This window comes from Oncorhynchus clarkii, chromosome 32 (genome assembly GCF_045791955.1).
Source record: "Oncorhynchus clarkii lewisi isolate Uvic-CL-2024 chromosome 32, UVic_Ocla_1.0, whole genome shotgun sequence".
Classification (NCBI taxonomy): Eukaryota; Metazoa; Chordata; class Actinopteri; order Salmoniformes; family Salmonidae; genus Oncorhynchus; species Oncorhynchus clarkii.
In genome coordinates this window covers 29497362-29517564 of record NC_092178.1, presented here as the reverse complement: position 1 = coordinate 29517564, position 20203 = coordinate 29497362, and the positions used below count along the sequence as shown (strand labels likewise).

Below are 20203 nucleotides of genomic sequence, written 5' to 3'. Positions count from 1 at the left end.
GAAAAAGTTATAAAATGTGCACTGTTTGGACCCGCCCATGGATTTCAATGTTGGACAAATCCCTGTGTAACACTGTTCACCATGCACTCTTCTGGTCACTCGTTGACACACCAGGAACTCACACCTGTCACGGTTTGCCATGTTCAGCTTGTGTTATACCTGACTGCTCTTAGTAGCAGTAAACCTGGCTGCAACGTGTCAGTTTGACAGGACCTGTGAACGCTCTTTCCTCAGCAAGATTTTGCAATGTAAAGCCAATGTGACCGGACTCAAATGGTGATTCATTGTAAAGAGACTCCATGTAGCCCTGGAGTGGGATTTCAGCCGCATGAGGAGATCATCTCCATCAATAGAAAAGGTCAAAGGAGAGGGAGGTGACAAGGAAAATTCAGAGATTTCAAGAGGGCCATAATGAAATGAATATGAGGAGAGGTTACAGAGGAAAAACCAACAGGCCTAGGTGGGATAAGTCTGAGTGATCAAGAAGGGGTTAACTGTATCTAAGAATAGTAACCATCAGGCCTCTACCTCTGTGCAGCTCTCTGCATGGAACCCAGCAAATTCTTTGCAAACCACTGAACCGAGACTCAAGAAAAAATGACAGAACTGAGATTTACTCAACCTATCCTCCGTTGTGAAACATTGAGGAATCCCTCCTCCATTAGCTGGAGTAAGATAACCGATGAGTAACCCCCCTCCCTTCCTCCTTTTCAAGGCATGATGGCCCTGGCCTTCAGTCTAGGACTTTGCCCACATTTCATTGACCAATGTGTAATCTGCTAAAAGGTCACTGCCACTAATTACTGTACACCACTCCAAAACCGACAGATGCCTAGCCTGGCTTGATTGCGCACTCTCTCTTAATCAGAGGACATTTTCACAGGGTGCGAAAGCACCCAGTTGACGTTTCAAGGAGACATCCAGGCAGGTCGATTGAACCAAGGTGACGGAAGGTCTGCCCTCGACAGATAATGAGGCGGTCTCTGTAAGGTCTCAGCAACTCGGCCAGTCTATTTCAGACCAGCCTGCCTGAGCCTGTCCAAAGTGTCTGAGTCTGGGCTTTAGTTGAAAGCTACGTCTCTCCTTTAGCTCTTTGGGGTTCCTATAATGTCACTGACAGAGTGAGCTGGTTCTGCTCTGGCTCGGTGTGAGTCGAGCGACAGCCTCATTATCTTGGCATCTAATCAGTCCTCCAGCCAGCTCCTAATTGAGCCATCAGCGCCTTCGGGGGGAGGAAGAGGGAGGATGGACATGTCAATTACAGTAATGAGAGGGGGTAGCCATGCCGAGTGCCGCACGGGGAGAACAGGGCTGGCCACAATCCTTATTGTAGTTCATTCTATGGCTAATCAAATGTGTCAGCAATGTCAAGAAATTGTTAGGTTGCCGTTCACTGCGGGAGAGTCTGGGTGCTGACGGTGCTGCAAAAAGTGGTTGGGGGGAGAATTATTTATTTATTTATTTATTTATTTTTTTCACAATTTACACTGGAACTAACTAGTTCTGCATTAGTGGACCAATTTTTAAAAAATTATATATATATATATATATATATATATATATATTTTTTTAAAGCAGTCCTATAGCTAGGGTTGAAAAAATTCTGGGAATTTTCCATGGGAAGTTAAGCCTGGGAATTTTGGGAAATGATAAGCTCTATAAGCTTACATCAAAAAAGTTAGCTTTTTGGTGGAATACACAAGGCAATTCTAGGTCTTGTGGCATATTTTGGTTAATATGGTTGGTTAACTTTTTTTTTTATCCCCAACCCTCTGCATGCACAGTGCATTCTTCCATCATACTGCTGATTCTCAAGATCTTGCACAGTAATGAGATCCTATTGAGCCCACACTACTACACTGTCTGAGCCAAGGACTACATACTTTCTGGTAAGTTTAGATTACAATACTGGGTGGGTGAATATATTTCATACGACACCATTTTTTTGTTAACTACTGTTAGTTAACTAGTTAAATAGTAGCCTACAGCAAAGTGTGCTAAAATCATTTCTAACTTGGAAATATTTCTGCTAGTTAGTTTTTGCTACCATGTGGGTTTTTAGCTTGCTTGATCCTAAGTGAGGAGTGTTAATTCACCTGTCTGCATACATGTTTCATTTTAAAACATGTATCTTACTTAGGAGTTGTTTAATCTAACTGCTTAACTATTTATCTGTGCATGGAATTGTATTCGGTTTTTATTTAACCATTTTGTCCCCCTAATCTTTACAGGAAAATGCCATGGGCAAAATCTTATGTGCGGAGACTTTTCACTGCAGCTAATGTAGATGGAAAAGCTGTGTACTTTTGGAAATACTGTGTCAAATCATATGTGAAGAATGCAACAAAGATGCAGAATAATCTGGCCAAGTGCATAAAGTTCCCTCAGCGCTCACAACAAACAACCCCTGACAAAAGTCCCTCAACTTCTATTTGAGGTCAGATGTTTTTTGACTCAATGGAGGAAGGTAGTCAAAGAAATGCTGATTAATGTCTTGCACGAGCTGTGTATGCAACTGGTTCACCTCTGACGCTCACATGCAATGTGTATTGGAAGAGATTTCTGAATGTTCTTCGCCCAGCATACACCCCACCATCCAGATATGCTTTATCTACTAATTTGCTAGAGTTCAAGTGAAGGTCAAGCAAATTATAGAGAAAGCAGACTGTATTGCAATCATCTCTGATGGGTGGTCGAATGTTCGTGGGCAAGGAATAATTAACTACATCATCTCCACCCCTCAACCAGTATTCTACAAGAGCACAGACACCGGTCTCTACATTGCAGATGAGCTGAAGGCAGTCATCAATGACCTTGGACCACAGACTGTATTTGCACTGGTGACAGACAATGCTGTGAACATGAAGGCTGCTTTGTCTAAAGTGGAGGAGTCCTACCCTCACATCACACCCACTGGCTGTGCTGCTCATGCATTGAATCTGCTCCTGAAGGACGTCGTGGCACTGAAAACAATGGATACACTCTACAAGAGAGCCAAGGAAATGTTTAGGTATGTGAAGGGTCATCAAGTTATAGCTGCAATCTACCTCACCAAGCAAAGTGAGAAGAAATAGAGCACCACATTGAAGCTGTCCAGCAACACCCGTTGGGGTAGTGTTGTCATCATGTATGACAGTCTCCTGGAAGGGAAGGAGTCTTTCCAAGAAATGGCCATATCAGTCTGCCGATATGGACAGCCCCATCAAGAGGATCCTCCTGGATGATGTATTTTGGGAGAGAGTGGTAAGCAGCCTGAAACTCCTGAAACCTATAGCAATAGCCATTGCACGGATTGAGGGAGACTGCCATTGTGTCTGATGTTCACTATGCTTGCAGATGTAAGAGAAGAAATCTATACTGCCCTGCCCACTTCACTGTTGCTCCAAGCAGAGGAAACTGCAGTTCTGAAATACATACAAAACTTGAAGGCGGCTGCCTAAAGCCCATACACGCGTCAGAGTACATGTTGTACCCTGGTATGCTTGCAAGCGCATCCTGTCTGGTGCAGAGATCAACAAGGCCTATGGTGTCATCACTACCGTGTCTCGCCACCTTGGCTTGGATGAGGGCAAGGTTCTTGGCAGTCTGGCGAAGTACACTTCCAAGCAAGGGCTTTGGGATGGAGATGCAATATGGCAGTCTTGCCAACATATCTCATCAGCCACCTGGTGGAAGGGACTTTGTGGATCAGAGTCTATTTCCCCTGTTGCCTCCATCATCCTCCAAATCCCACCAACATCAGCCGCCTCAGAGCGCAACTGGTCCTTGTTTTGGAACACACACACCAAAGTTCGCAACAGGCTGACCAATACAAGGGTTGAAAAATTGATGGCCATCCGGGCAAATTTGAGACTTTTTGAATCTGACAATGAGCCATCCTCAAGGTTGGAAAGTGACAGTAAAGATGATGCTTCAGAGTCTGATGTTCAAGAGGTGGACATTGAGGAGGTCCAGGGAGAAGACATGGAAGCCTGAGAGAAGACAACTAAAGCTTTAGTTTCTAGACTATCATTTTACAGATGTATGTTGATAAAGTTTTGGGGAGATGCGATGGATAATTCAATATTTCCTTTTGTTGGTCAGTGAAATCATCCCATGTGAAGAGTGAACTCATTTAATGTTAAATTTGTAACTACATTTAAAAAAATATATATATATATTGGAAGATTTGAATAATTTGCAATTATGTCTACTTATAAGGTAAAAGGTTTATAGTTCTGTCTCCATTTGATATGGTAAATATATCAAATGCAAAAAAACATCTATATTTTAAATGGTATTAATTTGCATTATTCCCTAATTCCCATGGAAAGTTTCCCCCTCTGAATAGTCCCCAAAATGTGCAACCCTACCTATAGCGCAGGCATATCATTTATTTTCTCTCAACCAGCTACAATTTGGCACGGTCTTGATTTTGGACAATTGGATAGAGAATTTTTCCATGTGGGGGAATTTGGGTTCCAAACTTTTGTAGATAATATTTTTTTTTATTTTAAAAGGGTTATTTGGATTTTCTCCTATGGTAGACTGTTGTGGTTTGGCACTTCCACAATGTAATCTCTCCAGCTGCTGTTTACAATTGTTCTGTAGAGAAAGGGGCAAGTTCAAAGAGGCTAAATTCATTCATTTCTTTCCTGGAAGAAAATATTACAAATCTGGAATAGTGAGTGAAAAGACATTGGAATCAAGGACTGATCTCATTTTCAGGAGGGGGTAAAAGCAAGTCGTAATGTCCTGGATTACCATGAATATGGTGATTAGCTTTTTATGTACTATTTTCTTGCCAAATATAGACAGTCACTTGCATGCAGTTTCATTGTGCCATAGGGTTCTATCCAGATTAAACACTCTTGACGCATATATAATGTTTGATAATGGAAATGATCACAGGGAATGAACCCTTGGGTGGTCTTGGAGTTCATGTTCCTGTCATGGCCAGTGACGTCAGTCAACATAGGCAAAGCCCTGCTCTAACACGGCCTTAAATGGTACTTGCCATCATATAAACATACGATTTACGTTTGTTTTCAGTCGTGCTATTGGAATGGAGAGCTTTGGTGGCTTTGTCATTTCTGATATGCGGTTTGGGCGAATTAGGTCATGTTTAATTCACCGTTCATTTGTTGTGTTTACATGAATGTATTTTGCCCTGCATTTACAACTTAAGGCTATGTGCCTGTATCGCTTACTCATGGAACTTTTGCATGAACTCTTGAAATGGCAATCGTTTGCGAGCCGGATTGTGCGATTCCAAGCTCAAATCTTTTTAGGTATCTCAAGATTGTTCTGGCAATTCTAACATGGAAACTTCATTAGGAGGAAGAATGTTTGACATGCTTTTTACATTTGTATCACACATTTTTATTTATCATGATGAAAGTGGCCATTTTAGGCCCTTTTTAGACCTATACATTGTTCCTGTAAGACCCTGATCTAAGATCCAGACAACATCTTGGTGTCATTATACTCCTTTAGTGTGCTCTGACATATGGAGTATGTCTTGATTCTGAAATAAACATGTTCACATTCATTTATTCAACATAAATATTCATAACTCAAAACTACCATTTTTGATTTAGTTAATTTTTAAGACGACGTTTGGAACAAATACATTTCCAGAGTGGGTTCTCTGCTAATGTAGGGCTGGGAATTGCCAGGCATCTCACAATACGATATTATCACGATCATTTGGTGCCGAAATGCGATTTGATCTTCCAAACATATTTTGCTTACCGTATGTCTGCTACAGAGGGACAAGAGCGAGCAATGAGAAACCAAGTTTTGGAAATAAAAGTGCTGAAAACAAATTAGCTCCCTAATTTAAAAGGAAGATGGCAAACACCGATTCAACCACAAAGCCAGAGAGGTTTTCCAATGCCTTGCAAAGAAGGGCACCTATTGGTAGATGGGTAAAACATTTAAAAAGCAGACATTGAATAACCTTTTTTGAGCATGGTGAAGTTATTGAATTACTCTTTGGATGGTGTATCAATACAGGGATTTCACCATGAGGCCAGTGGTGACATTAAATCAGTGATAGGAAAAAAACTGAGGATGCTTCAACATTGAAGTTACTCCACAATACTAACCTAAATTACCTTGAAAAATATTCCAAAAACATGCATCCTGTTTGCAACAAGGCACAAAAGTAAAACTACAACGAAATTAACTTGATGTCCTGAATAGAAAGCGTTATGTTTAGGGCAAACACGTCTGAGTACCACTCTTCATATATTCAAGCATGGTGGTGGCTGCATCATGCTATGGGCATGCTTGTCATCGTCAAGGACTACTGAGTTAGTTTTTTTTTTTTAGGATAAAACAGGACAGGCAAAATCCTAGACGAAAACCTGGTTCAGTCTGAACAGAAAGTGTGCTAACAGCTGCTCCAGCATGTGAACTTGTGAATATGAAGGTGGGTGGCACAGACACATATGTACTAAAGGACACAGGTGGGTTCTGACTGAGGCAGGGGTTACTATGGTCTGCACAAATTTACCTGGTTTCCTTTTTGTCATTTTGTTATAGTGCAATTTACCTCCACATTGATCCTGGTGACCCCTTGTGTATGCAGGATTTCCCTCCAGCTGAGTATTAATTGTAATCAATGCACTTAGCATCTAGTGAAGCTGCAATACTGTACAATACATAGAATGAGATTGGAATAGAGATGCTTTCCCTTATGCTTCTGATCCCAACGTAGGGAGGGCAGTAGGCTATAGCCTGGGTTTGTTTCAAAACCACTCATGAATTCATAGAAGCCAAAACTCTAAAAATGTGTGGTTGGTACACACAAGTGCTAAATAACAAGAGGTTCTTGTTAATTGAACACAGTTTTACAAAGCGCTTATAAGGCCCTCTTGAAATGTGGGACTACTTACACCATTGTCTCATTTCCAGGAGAGTCCTATGAGAGGAATATGAGGATATAATTAATTTTTGTGGCCTCTTCATGAAAATTTATGCTGAACAGAAGTGAAACCCTGCTGAGTTATACAGCATATTGTGTGGACTATGGTTAAAAAATAGGACCAATGGTTTTGTCAGGAAGTGGCTGATGTTCGAGGGTATGGCTAATTCCGGGCACGTGTAAATTCACTAGGCGAATAAAGGCGCTTCTGATATCTATTAGTCATTCAGTCCCATGTACAGTATCCAACTCTGAAATCACTTCAGAATGTTCTAGAACTGTGAATGTGTCCACTACCGCTGTGATATTGCTTAACGCCCCAAGGAACAAGGTTTGACTTGACTCCAAAGAACGAAATTGCCCATGTTGCTTCTTATCTTGTCATCTAACTTCAGCCTATGAAACATCATGCTACACGCTAATATGCTACATGCTAGCCCTAGCCACATACTTCTCCTCTAACACGCTCACCTTGAAGTACAAACAACCCTCCCCCCCAGGGGAGAAATGTGTCTTGTGTGAACACCGGTATTTTTAGATGCCTGTCGTAATCCTTCCGTCTCTCCCTCTGATATCCTTGTGCATGGGAATTCCCCCTCCTGGGCAGCTAGCGCTTAGCACGACACCCTGTTGTTGTCATAGACTAGCCTCTATGAATAGGTGAGGGCTTTCGCTAATCGGTTGGAAGCGCCAGCGGCGGTTGGCATGCCTTTCCTCAGTGTGGGGTTGTGGGATCACATCTGACCAGGGAGGAATGACAATTGCAGGGTGACGTCGGAACCTTTCTGTCGTTGAGCTGCGGGGTGTGTGTGTGTGTGTGTGTGTGTGTTTACACTGTCTGATGGAGAAGCATAATAGCTGTTGGCTCGGTGTGAAGGGGTGTGTGTACTCAGACAGGTCAGACAGTGTTACCTGGGCTATTGTCCTTGAGCCACACGTTTTGAACAAAAACATGTTTTTCCCTCGCATAACTCTGTCCACAGTACTTACGGATATGTTCACAGTAAAGTTGCAGTATTCAGAGCAAATCTTCTTTGCTGAATAAATCCAATTAATACATTAATAGCTTGGTTAGCTTTTTTCCCCTCACAGTGTAGCGTAGACGACAGATTCTGCTGCATTCTGGTCACATAGTCAACAACAGTCTCTTCTATGAAAACACATTATAATGGCTGTGTGTACATGAGGAATGTAGACGTAACTCTCTCTCTCTCTCTCCCTTCAAGGAGTGACATCGTCCTCACCACAGCAACGGTTGAGAAACTGGTGACCTTTGACCTGAGCGAACAATGAACTGAGGGCAACTCTCAACCAGCTCTACCAACGGCAGACCCTCTGCCCTGTCACCCTAGACTTGGGCAGAGGAGTGTGTGTGTGTGTGCGCGACTGCACGTGGTGTTTATGAGTCTGCCCGTACTCTAGAAAGAGCTAATAGGCTACACTCCCTCTCTCCTCGTCTGAGAGGAGGCACCTCTGACCCTTGACCCTGATTGACTGACCCTAACCAACCACCAGGAAGCATGGGGAGGAAAAAGATTCAGATCCAACGGATCACCGACGAGAGGAACAGACAGGTGAGACAGAGATGAGTGGCCGTGTCTTCATAGTCTGGACCAGGGTGTTATTCAAGGGCCTTGAATATAGTCGACTCCTTATAAGATGGGCGAGAAAGATGTGTGGCCTTGCCTTTTTTCAGTATTGAAAGAGACATCCTTCCTCCCAATCCAGTCATATCCAGGCGGGCCGATGTACAGTTGAAGTCGGAAGTTTACGTACACTTAGTCACTTACGTACACTTAGTCACTTCAACCACTCCACAAATGTCTTGTTAACAAACTAGAGTTTTGGCAAGTCGGTTAGGACAACTACTTTGTGCATGACACAAGTAATTTTTCCAACAATTGTTTAGACAGATTATTTCACTTATAATTCACTGTATCACAATTCCAGTGGGTCAGAAGTTTACATACACTAAGTTCACTGTGCCTTTTTAAACAGCTTGGAAAATTCCAGAAAATGATTTCATGGCTTTAGAAGCTTCTGATAGGCTAATTGACATCATTTGAGTCAATTGGAGGTGTACCTCTGGATGTATTTCAAGGCCTACCTTCAAATTCAGTGCCTGTTTGCGTGACATCATGGGAAAATCAAAAGAAATCAGACCTCAGAAAAAAATGTAGACCTCCACAAGTCTGGTTCATCCTTGGGAGCAATTTCCAAACGCCTGAAGGTACCACGTTCATCTGTACAAACAATAGTACACAAACACCATGGGACCATGCAGCTGTCACACAGCTCAGGAAGGAGACGCGTTCTGTCTCCTAGAGATTAACGTACTTTGGTGCGAGAAGTGCAACTCAATCCCAGAACACCATCAAAGGACCTTGTGAAGATGCTGGAGGAAACCGGTACAAAAATATCTATATCCACAGTGAAACGAGTCCTATATCGACATAACCTGAAAGGCCGCTCATCAAGGAAGAAGCCACTGCTCCAAAACCGCCATAGAAAAGCCAGACTACGGTTTGCAACTGCACATGGGGACAAAGATCATACTTTTTGGAGAAATGTCCTCTGGTCTGATGAAACAAAAATGGAACTGTTTGGCCATAATGACCTTCATTATGTTTGGAGGAAAAAGGGGGAGGCTTGCAAGTCGAAGAACACTATCCCAACTGTGAAGCACTGGGGTGGCAGGATCATGTTGTGGGGATGCTTTGCTGCAAGAGGGACTGGTGCACTTCACAAAATGGATAGCATCATGAGGGGGGGAATTTGTGGATATATTGAAGCAACATCAAGATATCAGTCAGGCAGTTCAAGCTTGGTTGCAAATTGGTCTTCCAAATGAACAATGACCCCAAGCATACTTCCAAAGTTGTGGCAAAATGGCTTAAGGACCACAAAGTCAAGGTATTGGCGTGGCCATCACAAAGCCCTGACCTTATTCCTATAGAAAATTTGTGGGCAGAACTGGAAAAAGCGTGTGCGACCAAGGAGGCCTACAAACCTGACTCAGTTACACCAGGTCTGTCAGGAGGAATGGGCCAACATTCTTATTGTGGGAGGCTTGTGGAAGGCTACCCAAAGCGTTTGACCCAAGTTAAACAATTTAAAGGCAATGCTACCAAATACTAATTAGGAGTATGTAATCTTCTGATCCACTGGGAATGTGATAAAAGAAATAAAAGCTGAAATAAATAATTATCCTATTATTCTGACATTTCACATTATTAAAATAAAGGGGTGATCCTAAATGACCTAATACAGGGAATCTTTACTAGGAATAACTGTCAGGAATTGTGAAACTGAGTTTAAATGTATTTGGCTAAGGTATATGTAAACTTCTGACTTCAACTGTATGTGTTAGACCTCCAAGGCCCATTTGACACCATGGGCCAGATTCACTGAATGTTTGTACTGGTGCAAACTATACACCTGTTGAAATAAATGTACCAAAAAAAGGTCAAACATAACTGTAAGCTTTTCTTCCTTCTCTTCAGCTAATGGTTTACAGTTTGAGCTTTTTATCCTCCTAAAAATAACAGGTGCAAATGTATATCTTTCCCTGTATTAATGTACTAGTGTTAGTGTCACTGCCCATTAATGAACATTGTATCAGTGTTGTAGTGTAATGTTACTGTTTTCTGGGTTTGTATAGTATAGTGTGTGCAGAATGTATCTTTTAGTTTGTTTTGAGGGTGTGCGTTTGACTTGAATGGAGCTCTCACGCACCCGTGGCCCTTTCTGAGAGTGCATAGTGTTTCAGGCCGAGCAGGCACAGAGTTCAAACCGACATGGAGTCAATCAGATCACACACAGCCCCGCGGACAGCTGCTCCAGATAAATCAGAATGTCCACAGCAGCTGCAGACCAGTGGACACAGTCCTGTCAGGGACAGAAGTTACTGATCTGTGCGCGTGTGTGTGTTTTCAAAGGGTGAATGTGTGTGGGGGTAGGTGTGTGTTGAGAAATGTGAGTGTTTGCATACGTGTATGTTTGAAAGGGTAAAAGTGTGGGAGTGGGATTGTGACTGGGTGTGTCTGTGCTACGGTCTTGGGAAATCTGTTTCTGCCTGCTTCTTGTTCACTCACCACCCTCCTATTTGTCTGATGTTGCGATTTTTGATTAGATTAATTTATTAGTCATGAATGGTTAAATATTAAAATAATCTTCCTGGTTGTACATTGCAAAACGCAGAAAATACCCACAATACACAGAGGGTACATACAAAACATATTAGCATTGCACTTAAGGTACAATGCTATGGTCGGTTTACGATGTTGACTATTCGGTGACAATGTACCTCATTCACTATTCCTACTACAATAACAACTGTGATTGCCTCAGGTCATTCAGAAATGTACACACAACATACAGGATACATTGAAATCAAATCCATAATTGCTGACCAAAGGTTACGTATCACTACAGTAGCATTTCGTAATAGCATATTACAAAACCATAACCCCAGTAGATGTTACACCCTTCCTTGTCCTCTATCGCTCTTCCGTGTGCGCACTTGCATGTGTGTTTTTGACGTAAAAGTGGGAAGATTCTCTATATCTAGGGGGAGGGGGGGGTATTCTGAAAGAAGGATATTGAAGTCCCTTATCAGTTTTCTCATCAAAGCATCTCATTTGCATGTTCAGGGCTCTGAGCAACATGGGGAAGGAGAGTTGGGAAAGAGAGAAGGGTAAAGAGATGGAAGCTGAAGAGAATGGGGTTAGTCGCATGTGGGTCATGTTCATTAGGCACAAAACTGAAGAAAACACTGAAATGGAAGGAGACGTTTTTCGTGTTTTGAAGCATTTTGCTACAGTGTGCCCTAATGAAAATGTCACTGAAGAACCAGAGTGGCACTAATTCACTCCATTGCAGATAAAGGAAGCCCACTCAGATTTTTAACACTGTGTCGGCACTTGTTAATGACTTAAATTGACACTTTCTACAGACACCACAACTCAAACTCATTTTCACTTTCCTCAACCTCTGCGATCTCTTCCCACCTCCCTCCATTATGTTATGTAAATCCCTTTGTGACAATGCATTCTTTATCCCCTCCCAATGCAGGTGACGTTCACCAAGAGAAAGTTTGGCCTGATGAAGAAGGCGTACGAGCTGAGTGTGCTGTGTGACTGTGAGATTGCCCTCATCATCTTCAACCACTCCAACAAGCTGTTCCAGTACGCCAGCACCGACATGGACAAGGTGCTGCTCAAGTACACCGAGTACAACGAACCCCACGAGAGCCGGACCAACGCCGACATCATTGAGGTAAAGCAAACAGAAAGGGCTATCAGCCTCTGACCGTACCACTTTAGCTTGAGACTGCCTGGAATGCCAAGTGGGCAGGGTTTGCACTTTTTGTGACACTTCGATTGGTTCCACTGCGCCAGCCAAGCTCAATCTGCACAGAACAATGAACCTTATTGCAACCAAAGTGTCGTGGCTTCTTTGTAGATAGGGAATGGGAATGTTGTCTCAGAACTGATCTGATCTGTGTGTCTTCTTGCCAAGTCCGGAGGTCTGAAACTCTCACCATTTTTGAGGAAGTGCACCGGATGCTTAGCATTGTCACAGATCGTTTTGTACTGTATTCCCAACTCCTGTTGTCATTTAGCAATGAATTTGATCATATAAAGTTGGCTATACAGCACAACCGATCTGGAACCAGGCTATCGCACAAATGTACCTTGAAATTGTCCTCCCTCAGACGCATAATTCAACAATACAGCTCGACTGTACTTGTTCCAATTCAGCCAGATGGACCTTCAGCTCCCATCCTTAGTTCTCATCTCCCACCACTCTTTTTTTCCATCCTGTCTTCACAGACGTTGCGAAAGAAAGGCTTCAACGGTTGCGAAAGTCCCGAGCCGGACGGAGAGGACTCCATAGACCAGAGCCCCCTGAACGACGACAAATACCGCAAGACCACCGAAGACCTAGACATCCTCTTCAAGCGCTACGGTGTCAGTGTAAGCATCTCCCCTTTTCCTCACCATCTCCCCCAATCTAAAACACCTTGCCCTTAGCTAGCCACTATCCCTTAGTATGGGTGATAGCACTGGGATAGGTAAAATAAGTGCAATGAATGGTGGTACTCAAAGGTTTGCGAAACACTGAACTATATGGTGGAAGCTCCACTTTACCTACAGCAGTTTGATGCTGCTATTCTTCCATTGTCTTCCACTGAGCCAATGTTGAAAAGTGCTAACTATCAAATTTCTTTCAGTCTGCGGTCCCGCCCCCCACATTTTCCATGCCCGTCACCGTCCAGGCTTCTAATCAGAACACATTGCAATTCAGTAACCCTGGCAACGCCATGGTGACCACCTCCTACGTGACGTCGCCGTCTGACAACCACCACCTGTCGCCCCAGCAACCGGCGCTCCAGAGAAACACAGTGTCTCCTGGGTTGCCACAGCGACCGGCCAGTGCAGGTGAGCGAAAGAGCGGGATGGCCTTCTACTGTGGCATCTGTGGGAAATGAGGTCATCTTTCCTCTCCACACAAACTCTGTGCTCTGCCATAGCCAGTGTCCTGTTCATTAGGACATGCAACGGAAAACGTAAAAAAAATGTTTTGCAACAGAAAATGAATGAGCGTTTCTTAAGTCCAGGAAGTCCCTCCCTGTTTCAGTCCATTTGCTGCCAAATGAACAAGACCCTGGTTCCAATCAATGAGTTGTTACAATTCAATGAATTGGAAACCTTTTTCAAATCCATGTTGTTCTGAAGCAATGAATCCAGACGACCTGGGATCAAACACGCGTGTATTTGATTATTTAAATATTTACTTTCTATGTATTTGAGTATTTTCTAATAATGTGGCCAAAATCATCTATTTCTATTGGAATCATTTGAAAGTATTTTGCAATTTTATAAATAGCCTAGTATTTGAAAATATTTTCAAATACTTTTTTCCAAATATATTATTTCAAACACTCCTAGGACCTGGGTTCAAATGCATGGGAATATTTATTTGTATTTGAGTATTTTCAAGTACATGCCTATCTGAATACTTATAATGTGTGTGAAAGTAATAGAATTTTTTTTAAATTCAGTTTCCGCTAGGAGTGTTCATATTGTTCTTGCTAAGCCAGTGTTTATCATTTCAACAGGTGCTATGCTCGGGGGCGACCTGAACAATTCAAATGGAGGATGCCCAAGTCCAGTCCGTGAGTAACCTTATGACAGACTACTCTACAATACCACTTCTACTGACAGTACTACGCTCATTGACAGTCAATTTGTTAAGAAATGGATGTACTCATTGAAAAAGGGCTAATTTAATCCAATATCTTAGGTGCTAGACAGAAAAATGTCTGCAGTATGATTTGCTCCCACAGAGGTTTCTGGAGACGCTCAAACGACAGAACTTTTCCAAATGTCTCAATAAATATCAGCATATTAGAGATGTGGATGTTGCTTTTTTTTCAAGAAAAGGGCCTGCTAAAAGAATGTGGAAAAAGTAAGGGAAAGTGAAAAACATATTTTATGCTTGTCACATTGCCAAGAGCAATCATATACTCCATCCAGGGTCCAGTCCTTAGTAGTTCCTCTCCATCTCTTCTATCTTCTCTGCCATTACTGTCTCAGTATTACTGAGACTGCCCCGGATCATCTTGGAATGTCTCCATTGACGTCAGCTGGTGTCCCTAGCACTTGCCTGGATAGACACCAGAGCAATGTGGGAGCCAGGCGGAGAGGGAGACCCAGAAGGTTCAGGTGTCAACCCTCCCTTGGGGAGAAATCAAATCTAGCCCCAGGCTTTTGGCAAGAGGGGAGGCCTGGTGTTCAGAAGGCTTGAAGCACGCAATCCAGGGATAGCTGAGATTATGGTGTAAAGACAACTTGTCATGTGTCATTGTGTGGCACGACGACATGTTTTTCTGTGTACTTTCTGCGCGGAATGTACACATTTTCTCACAGCTCATGAGCAATGCAAGCTGACTATGGGCACTTTTTTAAATTCAAAACATTGTTTGTCATTGAGTTACGAGTTGGGAGCACATCAGGGGTGTCTGTTGTCCCCCAGCCAGTGGTGTAGTGTTATTTTTATTTTTTAGGTGTGGGAGCGAAAAGTATGATGGCATAATTTCTCAAAGTTTGTACTGACCGATGTAGCCTATTGAATATCATTATAGAACATTCTATCGTTATAGAATATGCAGAACATGCATCCTCCAATTGCAATGTCTGCCTATGCCTATTGTCTGAAGATTTGTTTGTTGTGTTTTACCCCATTTTTCTCTCCCCAATTTCGATCTTGTCTAATCGCTGCAACTCCCAACAGACTCGGGAGGCGAAGGTTGAGTCATGGGTACTCTGAAACATGACCCGCCAAACCACTCTTCTTAACACCCAGCCGCATGAGCCAAGTAATGCGCGATGTGCCAAGTAAAGCCCCCCCCCCCGGCGTTTTCTTGGTGTATTCCAACACAAAATCCTGCATCGTTCCGATTATCGCATTGCACAAAAAAAAGACCTGTCCCAAGAAGGCAGCCTCCCTCCCTCATATAATTTCCTCTGTGACCATGGATAGTTGACGGATAGATTAAAACATGGCTCTGTGCTGTATGTCATATAAGCTCCTTTCAGATCAGTGATGATGAAATAAAGAACTTTTAGCCTCTGAGGTTTCATCTTCTAAATACACTAAGCAATTCCTGCTGTGCCTAGGTAGGTGTTGATTTACCTGCATGGGTTTTGTCATTTATCTCGCTTCCTTCCTTTTCCCCTTCCAGCTAACGGATACATCAGTGCCAGGGCCTCCCCGGGCCTCCTCTCTGTCTCCAATGGCAACAGCCTGGGGAAAGTAGTTCCGGCCAAGTCCCCGCCCCCGCCTCAGAGCCCACAGATGGTCAACAGCCGCAAGCCAGACCTCCGGGTAATCACCTCTCAGGGTGGGAAGAGCCTGATGCAGATGGTGAGCTCAACCAAGCTGAACCACTAACCAAGTTCAATCAGAACCAGGCCATACCAGGTCTAACTGGGGTCAACCAGGCTTTACCAGACTAAATGGGACATGTCTGTGTTTTGTTGACTTTAATTGCATCAAAATAGTAATTGATGCGGGTTGTGACTATTCCCCTTCCACAAACTCTTTTGACACTTATTATGCACATGGTCATCTCACTGTAGTGCACTCAGTGTAGTATCGTTGACAAACAGGACCTTCGCCTCTCTGTTCACGGTCTTCTGTCCAGCATGACCTTTAGTCAACGGTCGGCCGAGACTAGGGATTCATGTGTTTGGGTTCAGAGAAAGGTCAGTGGCGTAATTATGTCCGCTCCCGCCCCTTTGCAGACAGATGATGAGCTGGAGATGGTGAGCGAGGTGAATTTGTTTTGTTTTTTTCTCCTGTCACTCGCATGTGTCTCTGACTGTTGACCTTCCCCCTACATTCACATGGTCACAAGTGTGCAATGCAACGCTCATGAGTGTGTCATTTTAAAGGCCAAAGTATAGTCTCTTTGGCTATGGTCCAATGGCATGTGGTGGGTGGTATGGTCATGAGTTTATAGTCGCCACCGGACTGCATGTGGTTTTAGGGGTCGTACTTGTGTGACTCCAAGCATGACTGCATATAGTCCTACAACTATGATCAGTTGCTGTAATTTAAGGTGAAAAATAAAGATTCCTTCAAGCTACGCTAGCATCTATCAGTGGGAATGTTAGCAACTTTGGGCGACGGTTGCCACACACTTCGCTTGGATCATCTTCATCGTTTTTGTCGGCCCATTTTCTTCCATCAACGCTGACACTGTTGGCCGGCATGATGGGTGTCATTTCACTTGGCAGTTTGTTGCCACCACCAACTTGCAGCACGTTCCCTGTCCATCTGGAAACTGCATGGGGTTACCCAAACAATGAATGGCATGCATTTTTAAAGGTATAATTCACTTTTTGAAGTAAGCTTATTCATTTTAAAATGTGAACTATTCCTTTAAGGCTCGCTCACGTTCAGCCTGGCAATGCCACCACCACTATTGTGTGTGTGATGCATGACGTCAAGTCTCCCGACAACACCTCCACCTAATACGAGATACATTTTGAAAAGCTTGTCATGAGTCCAACCATATCAACATTTGACATTCGATCATGTCAGAAGTTCCATTCATTGAATACACAGGTTTTAAACATGTCGCTCATTTCTGTCAAACACCAAAGTTTAAATTCTTTGTTTATTTGGTCTAACATTTTCCCTCATTTCCTTTCTTCCCAGAATGCCCAGCGTTTGGCCGGCGCACAAGTGGCCCAGGCGCTCACCACGCCAGTGGTCTCCGTGACAACGCCCAGCCTCCTGGCACAGGGGTTGCCCTTCTCCGCCATGCCGACAGCTTACAACACAGGTTACCTGAAGCATGAGCAGATTGCTACAAATGCTTATACACTGAACAAAAATATAAACGCAACATGTAAAGTGTTAGTCCCATGTTTCATGAGCTGAAATAAAAGATCCCAGAAATGTTTCAAACGCACAAAAAGCTTATTTCTCTAAAATGTTTTTTACATCTCTGTTAGTGAGCATTTCTCCTTTGCCAAGGTAATCCATCCACCTGACAGGTGTGGCATATCAAGAAGCTGATTAAACATGATCATTACACAGGTGCACCTTGTGCTGGAGATAATAAAAGACCACTCTAAAATGTGCAGTTTTGTCACACAGCACAATGCCACAGATATCTGAAGTTTTGAGGGAGTGTGCATTTGGCATGCTGACTGCAGGAATGTTCACCAGAGCTGTTGCCAGATAATTCAATGTTCATTTCTCTACCATAAGCCACCTCAAGTTGTTTTAGAGAATTTGGCAGAATGTTCAACCGGCATACGACGCCATATGGGTGAGCAGTTTGCTGATGTCATCGTTGTGAACAGAGTGCCTCATGGTGGGGTTATGGTACGGGCAGGCATCTGGACAACGAACACAATAGCATTTTATCGATGGCGATTTGAATGTACAGAGATACCATGACGAGAACCTGAGGCCCATGTCGGAAGGATCTATACACAATTCCTGGAAGCTGAAAATGTCCCAGTACTTCCATGGCCTGCATACATACCAGACATGCCACCCATTTAGCATGTTTGGGATGCTCTGGATCAAAGTGTATGACAGTGTGTTCCAGTTTCCGCTAATGTCCAGCAACTTCGCACAGCCATTATTAAAGAGTGGGACAACATTCCACAGGCCACAATCTATAGCCTGATCACCTTTATGCAAAGGAGATGTGTCACGCTGCATGAGGCAAATACTGACTGGTTTTCTGATCCACGCCCCTACTTTTTTTAAAAAGGTATCTGTGACCAAGTGATGCATATCTGTATTCCCAGTCATGTAAAATCCATATAGTAGGGCCTAATAATTTATTTATATTGACTGATCCTCTGAAATGGTTGTATGTTGCGTTTCATATTCTTGTCCAATAGACATGCTTTCATTGTGTATATATTGCACAGACACTAGTTCAGGATTGCACAACTCTGGCCTCTGAGTTCTGCAGTCCTTCTGGTTTTCATTTCTCCCCGACACCAAAATCAGTCGTTTCAGAGTGGCGGAGTAACAAACCACTGCAAAAAGCACCATAGCTGCACTAGTGTGTACAGAGTTCCTATATAGATTGATTCATTTCAACATTACACATGAAAGGAAGTGAACGTGGCTGAACCATTTTCCCTCTGTCTTTCGCCTCCCTCAGAATACCAGCTGACGAGCGCTGACATCACCGCTCTCCACGCCCTGGCGTCACCAGGCGGCCTGCTGCAAGGCAACGTGTCGTGGCAACAGCAACCGTCTTTGTCCCAGCAGCAGCAACAGCAGCAACAGCAACAACTTAGTCTGGCGTCGCTTAGCAACTTGGTGTAAGTCCATCCTTGCATTGCCACGTCACAAAGCAACCATGAAGCCCTCGTCCATTCTCTACAAACCAATTGATGACTGTCGAGCTGTCCATCAAAACACTATGCGACTGGCCATTCCTGTCATGTAGCATAGTGTCCCCATGTCATTTGTAGCTGCAAGCAATTCACATCCTTTAGATGGGGTCTGTGAATTGGTGTCACCGACATATGCCACCCCAGATCCTTTTCTTCTTGAAGCACCATCGTTTTTGTTAGGGATGTGACTTAATACAGGATTTGTTTTAAAGTTTATATACTGGTAAAATACCTAATTATCTTAGGTCAGATGCCAGGTATTTTCCTCACACAGGGCACAAATAAGGACGGTCGTATTATGCTGCGTTGTGGCGCCACACTCAGCTTTACGATGGCAGCACACAGGATAGTTGCTTATAACCTCCAAAGCTGCAAGAGAAAAGTCACCGTTTTGTCCCAAACAGCAAAGGTCAATGGTCAAAATGGATCCCACTGCTGGCACCAATACCTCCCCCCAGCCCAGACAAATCCTCCAGTGGTCAATTGACCCACATAATAGAGGTCAAAATGGCCACCATGCACACACACTCAGCCTCAGTAGCCTGTGTGACTGAGTGAGTGTGTTCTCTCCTTTTGTCCACAGCATGTGGGGCATGGACAAACAGAGCGGGGACCTGTCTAGCCAGATCTCCAGTCTGGCGGCCAATCTGAGGTGAATGTCTTTGCCGAGGTGTCCCTTCGGGTGGATGGGGACTGTTCTCTATTCCATGTTTTCCTTCCTTAAGAACAGACCCCTTTTTCAGAACAATTTTATTTTGGACAATGCCAAATACATTTACAAACACTAGCAAAGTATTTTATTATAAAGGGAGAGTTGTCTTTTCCAGATGGTGACATATATTAGCATTAACCACAGGGGGGGCACAAAGGCTTGCACTAACATTGAATCAGGCAACGGTCTGTCCAGAGAGCACTTATGAAAACCATTCAATATTATTTACCACTCCTGAAAATGTGGTCACAGCTCTTATTTTTTTAATGCTTCTTCTATATTGGACGAAATGGGATTGGGCACACATGATCTATCTATCCCTAACATATACATATTTCCATTCATGTATTATTATGTCCATCTATTTTTTGTTTGCATTGCTGTATCGATGGATCGGTAGATTGATGAATACTAATATACCCCCTTCATGTACACCTTTCACATGCATAGCTACATACTCTGTCATTTTCTTTTGCAAGTGTCTCCAATGTTTCTTTCTCCCCACAGCGCCTCGCAGTCCAACCTCCTCTTGGGTAGAGATGAGTGGTTGGGCCGGTACTGTATTTCTCCGTACTATGTCATGTCTGTGCGCTTTTGGCTGCCCCGGCATGTCAATTCTGTGGTGGTGATTTACACTTG

General features: G+C 43.3%; 1 protein-coding gene across 4 annotated transcripts in view; it reads left to right on the top strand.

Annotated features, from left to right (window-relative positions):
- The window catches only part of LOC139391618 (myocyte-specific enhancer factor 2D homolog), a 32002-nt gene that overhangs the window by 7754 nt on the left and 4045 nt on the right, over positions 1–20203 (top strand). Inside the window, exons 2-12 of one of the 4 annotated variants that reach the window (XM_071138988.1) lie at positions 8137–8484; positions 11984–12187; positions 12745–12888; positions 13146–13353; positions 14034–14090; positions 15660–15841; positions 16222–16251; positions 17141–17267; positions 18615–18777; positions 19436–19504; positions 20072–20119. In XM_071138988.1, coding sequence (XP_070995089.1) covers positions 8431–8484; positions 11984–12187; positions 12745–12888; positions 13146–13353; positions 14034–14090; positions 15660–15841; positions 16222–16251; positions 17141–17267; positions 18615–18777; positions 19436–19504; positions 20072–20119 — 1286 coding nt within the window. In that variant the 5' untranslated portion in view covers positions 8137–8430. The remainder of the gene's footprint in view (positions 1–8136; positions 8485–11983; positions 12188–12744; positions 12889–13145; positions 13354–14033; positions 14091–15659; positions 15842–16221; positions 16252–17140; positions 17268–18614; positions 18778–19435; positions 19505–20071; positions 20120–20203) is intronic. The other 3 variants (XM_071138989.1, XM_071138990.1, XM_071138991.1) reach the window with 3 other exon arrangements.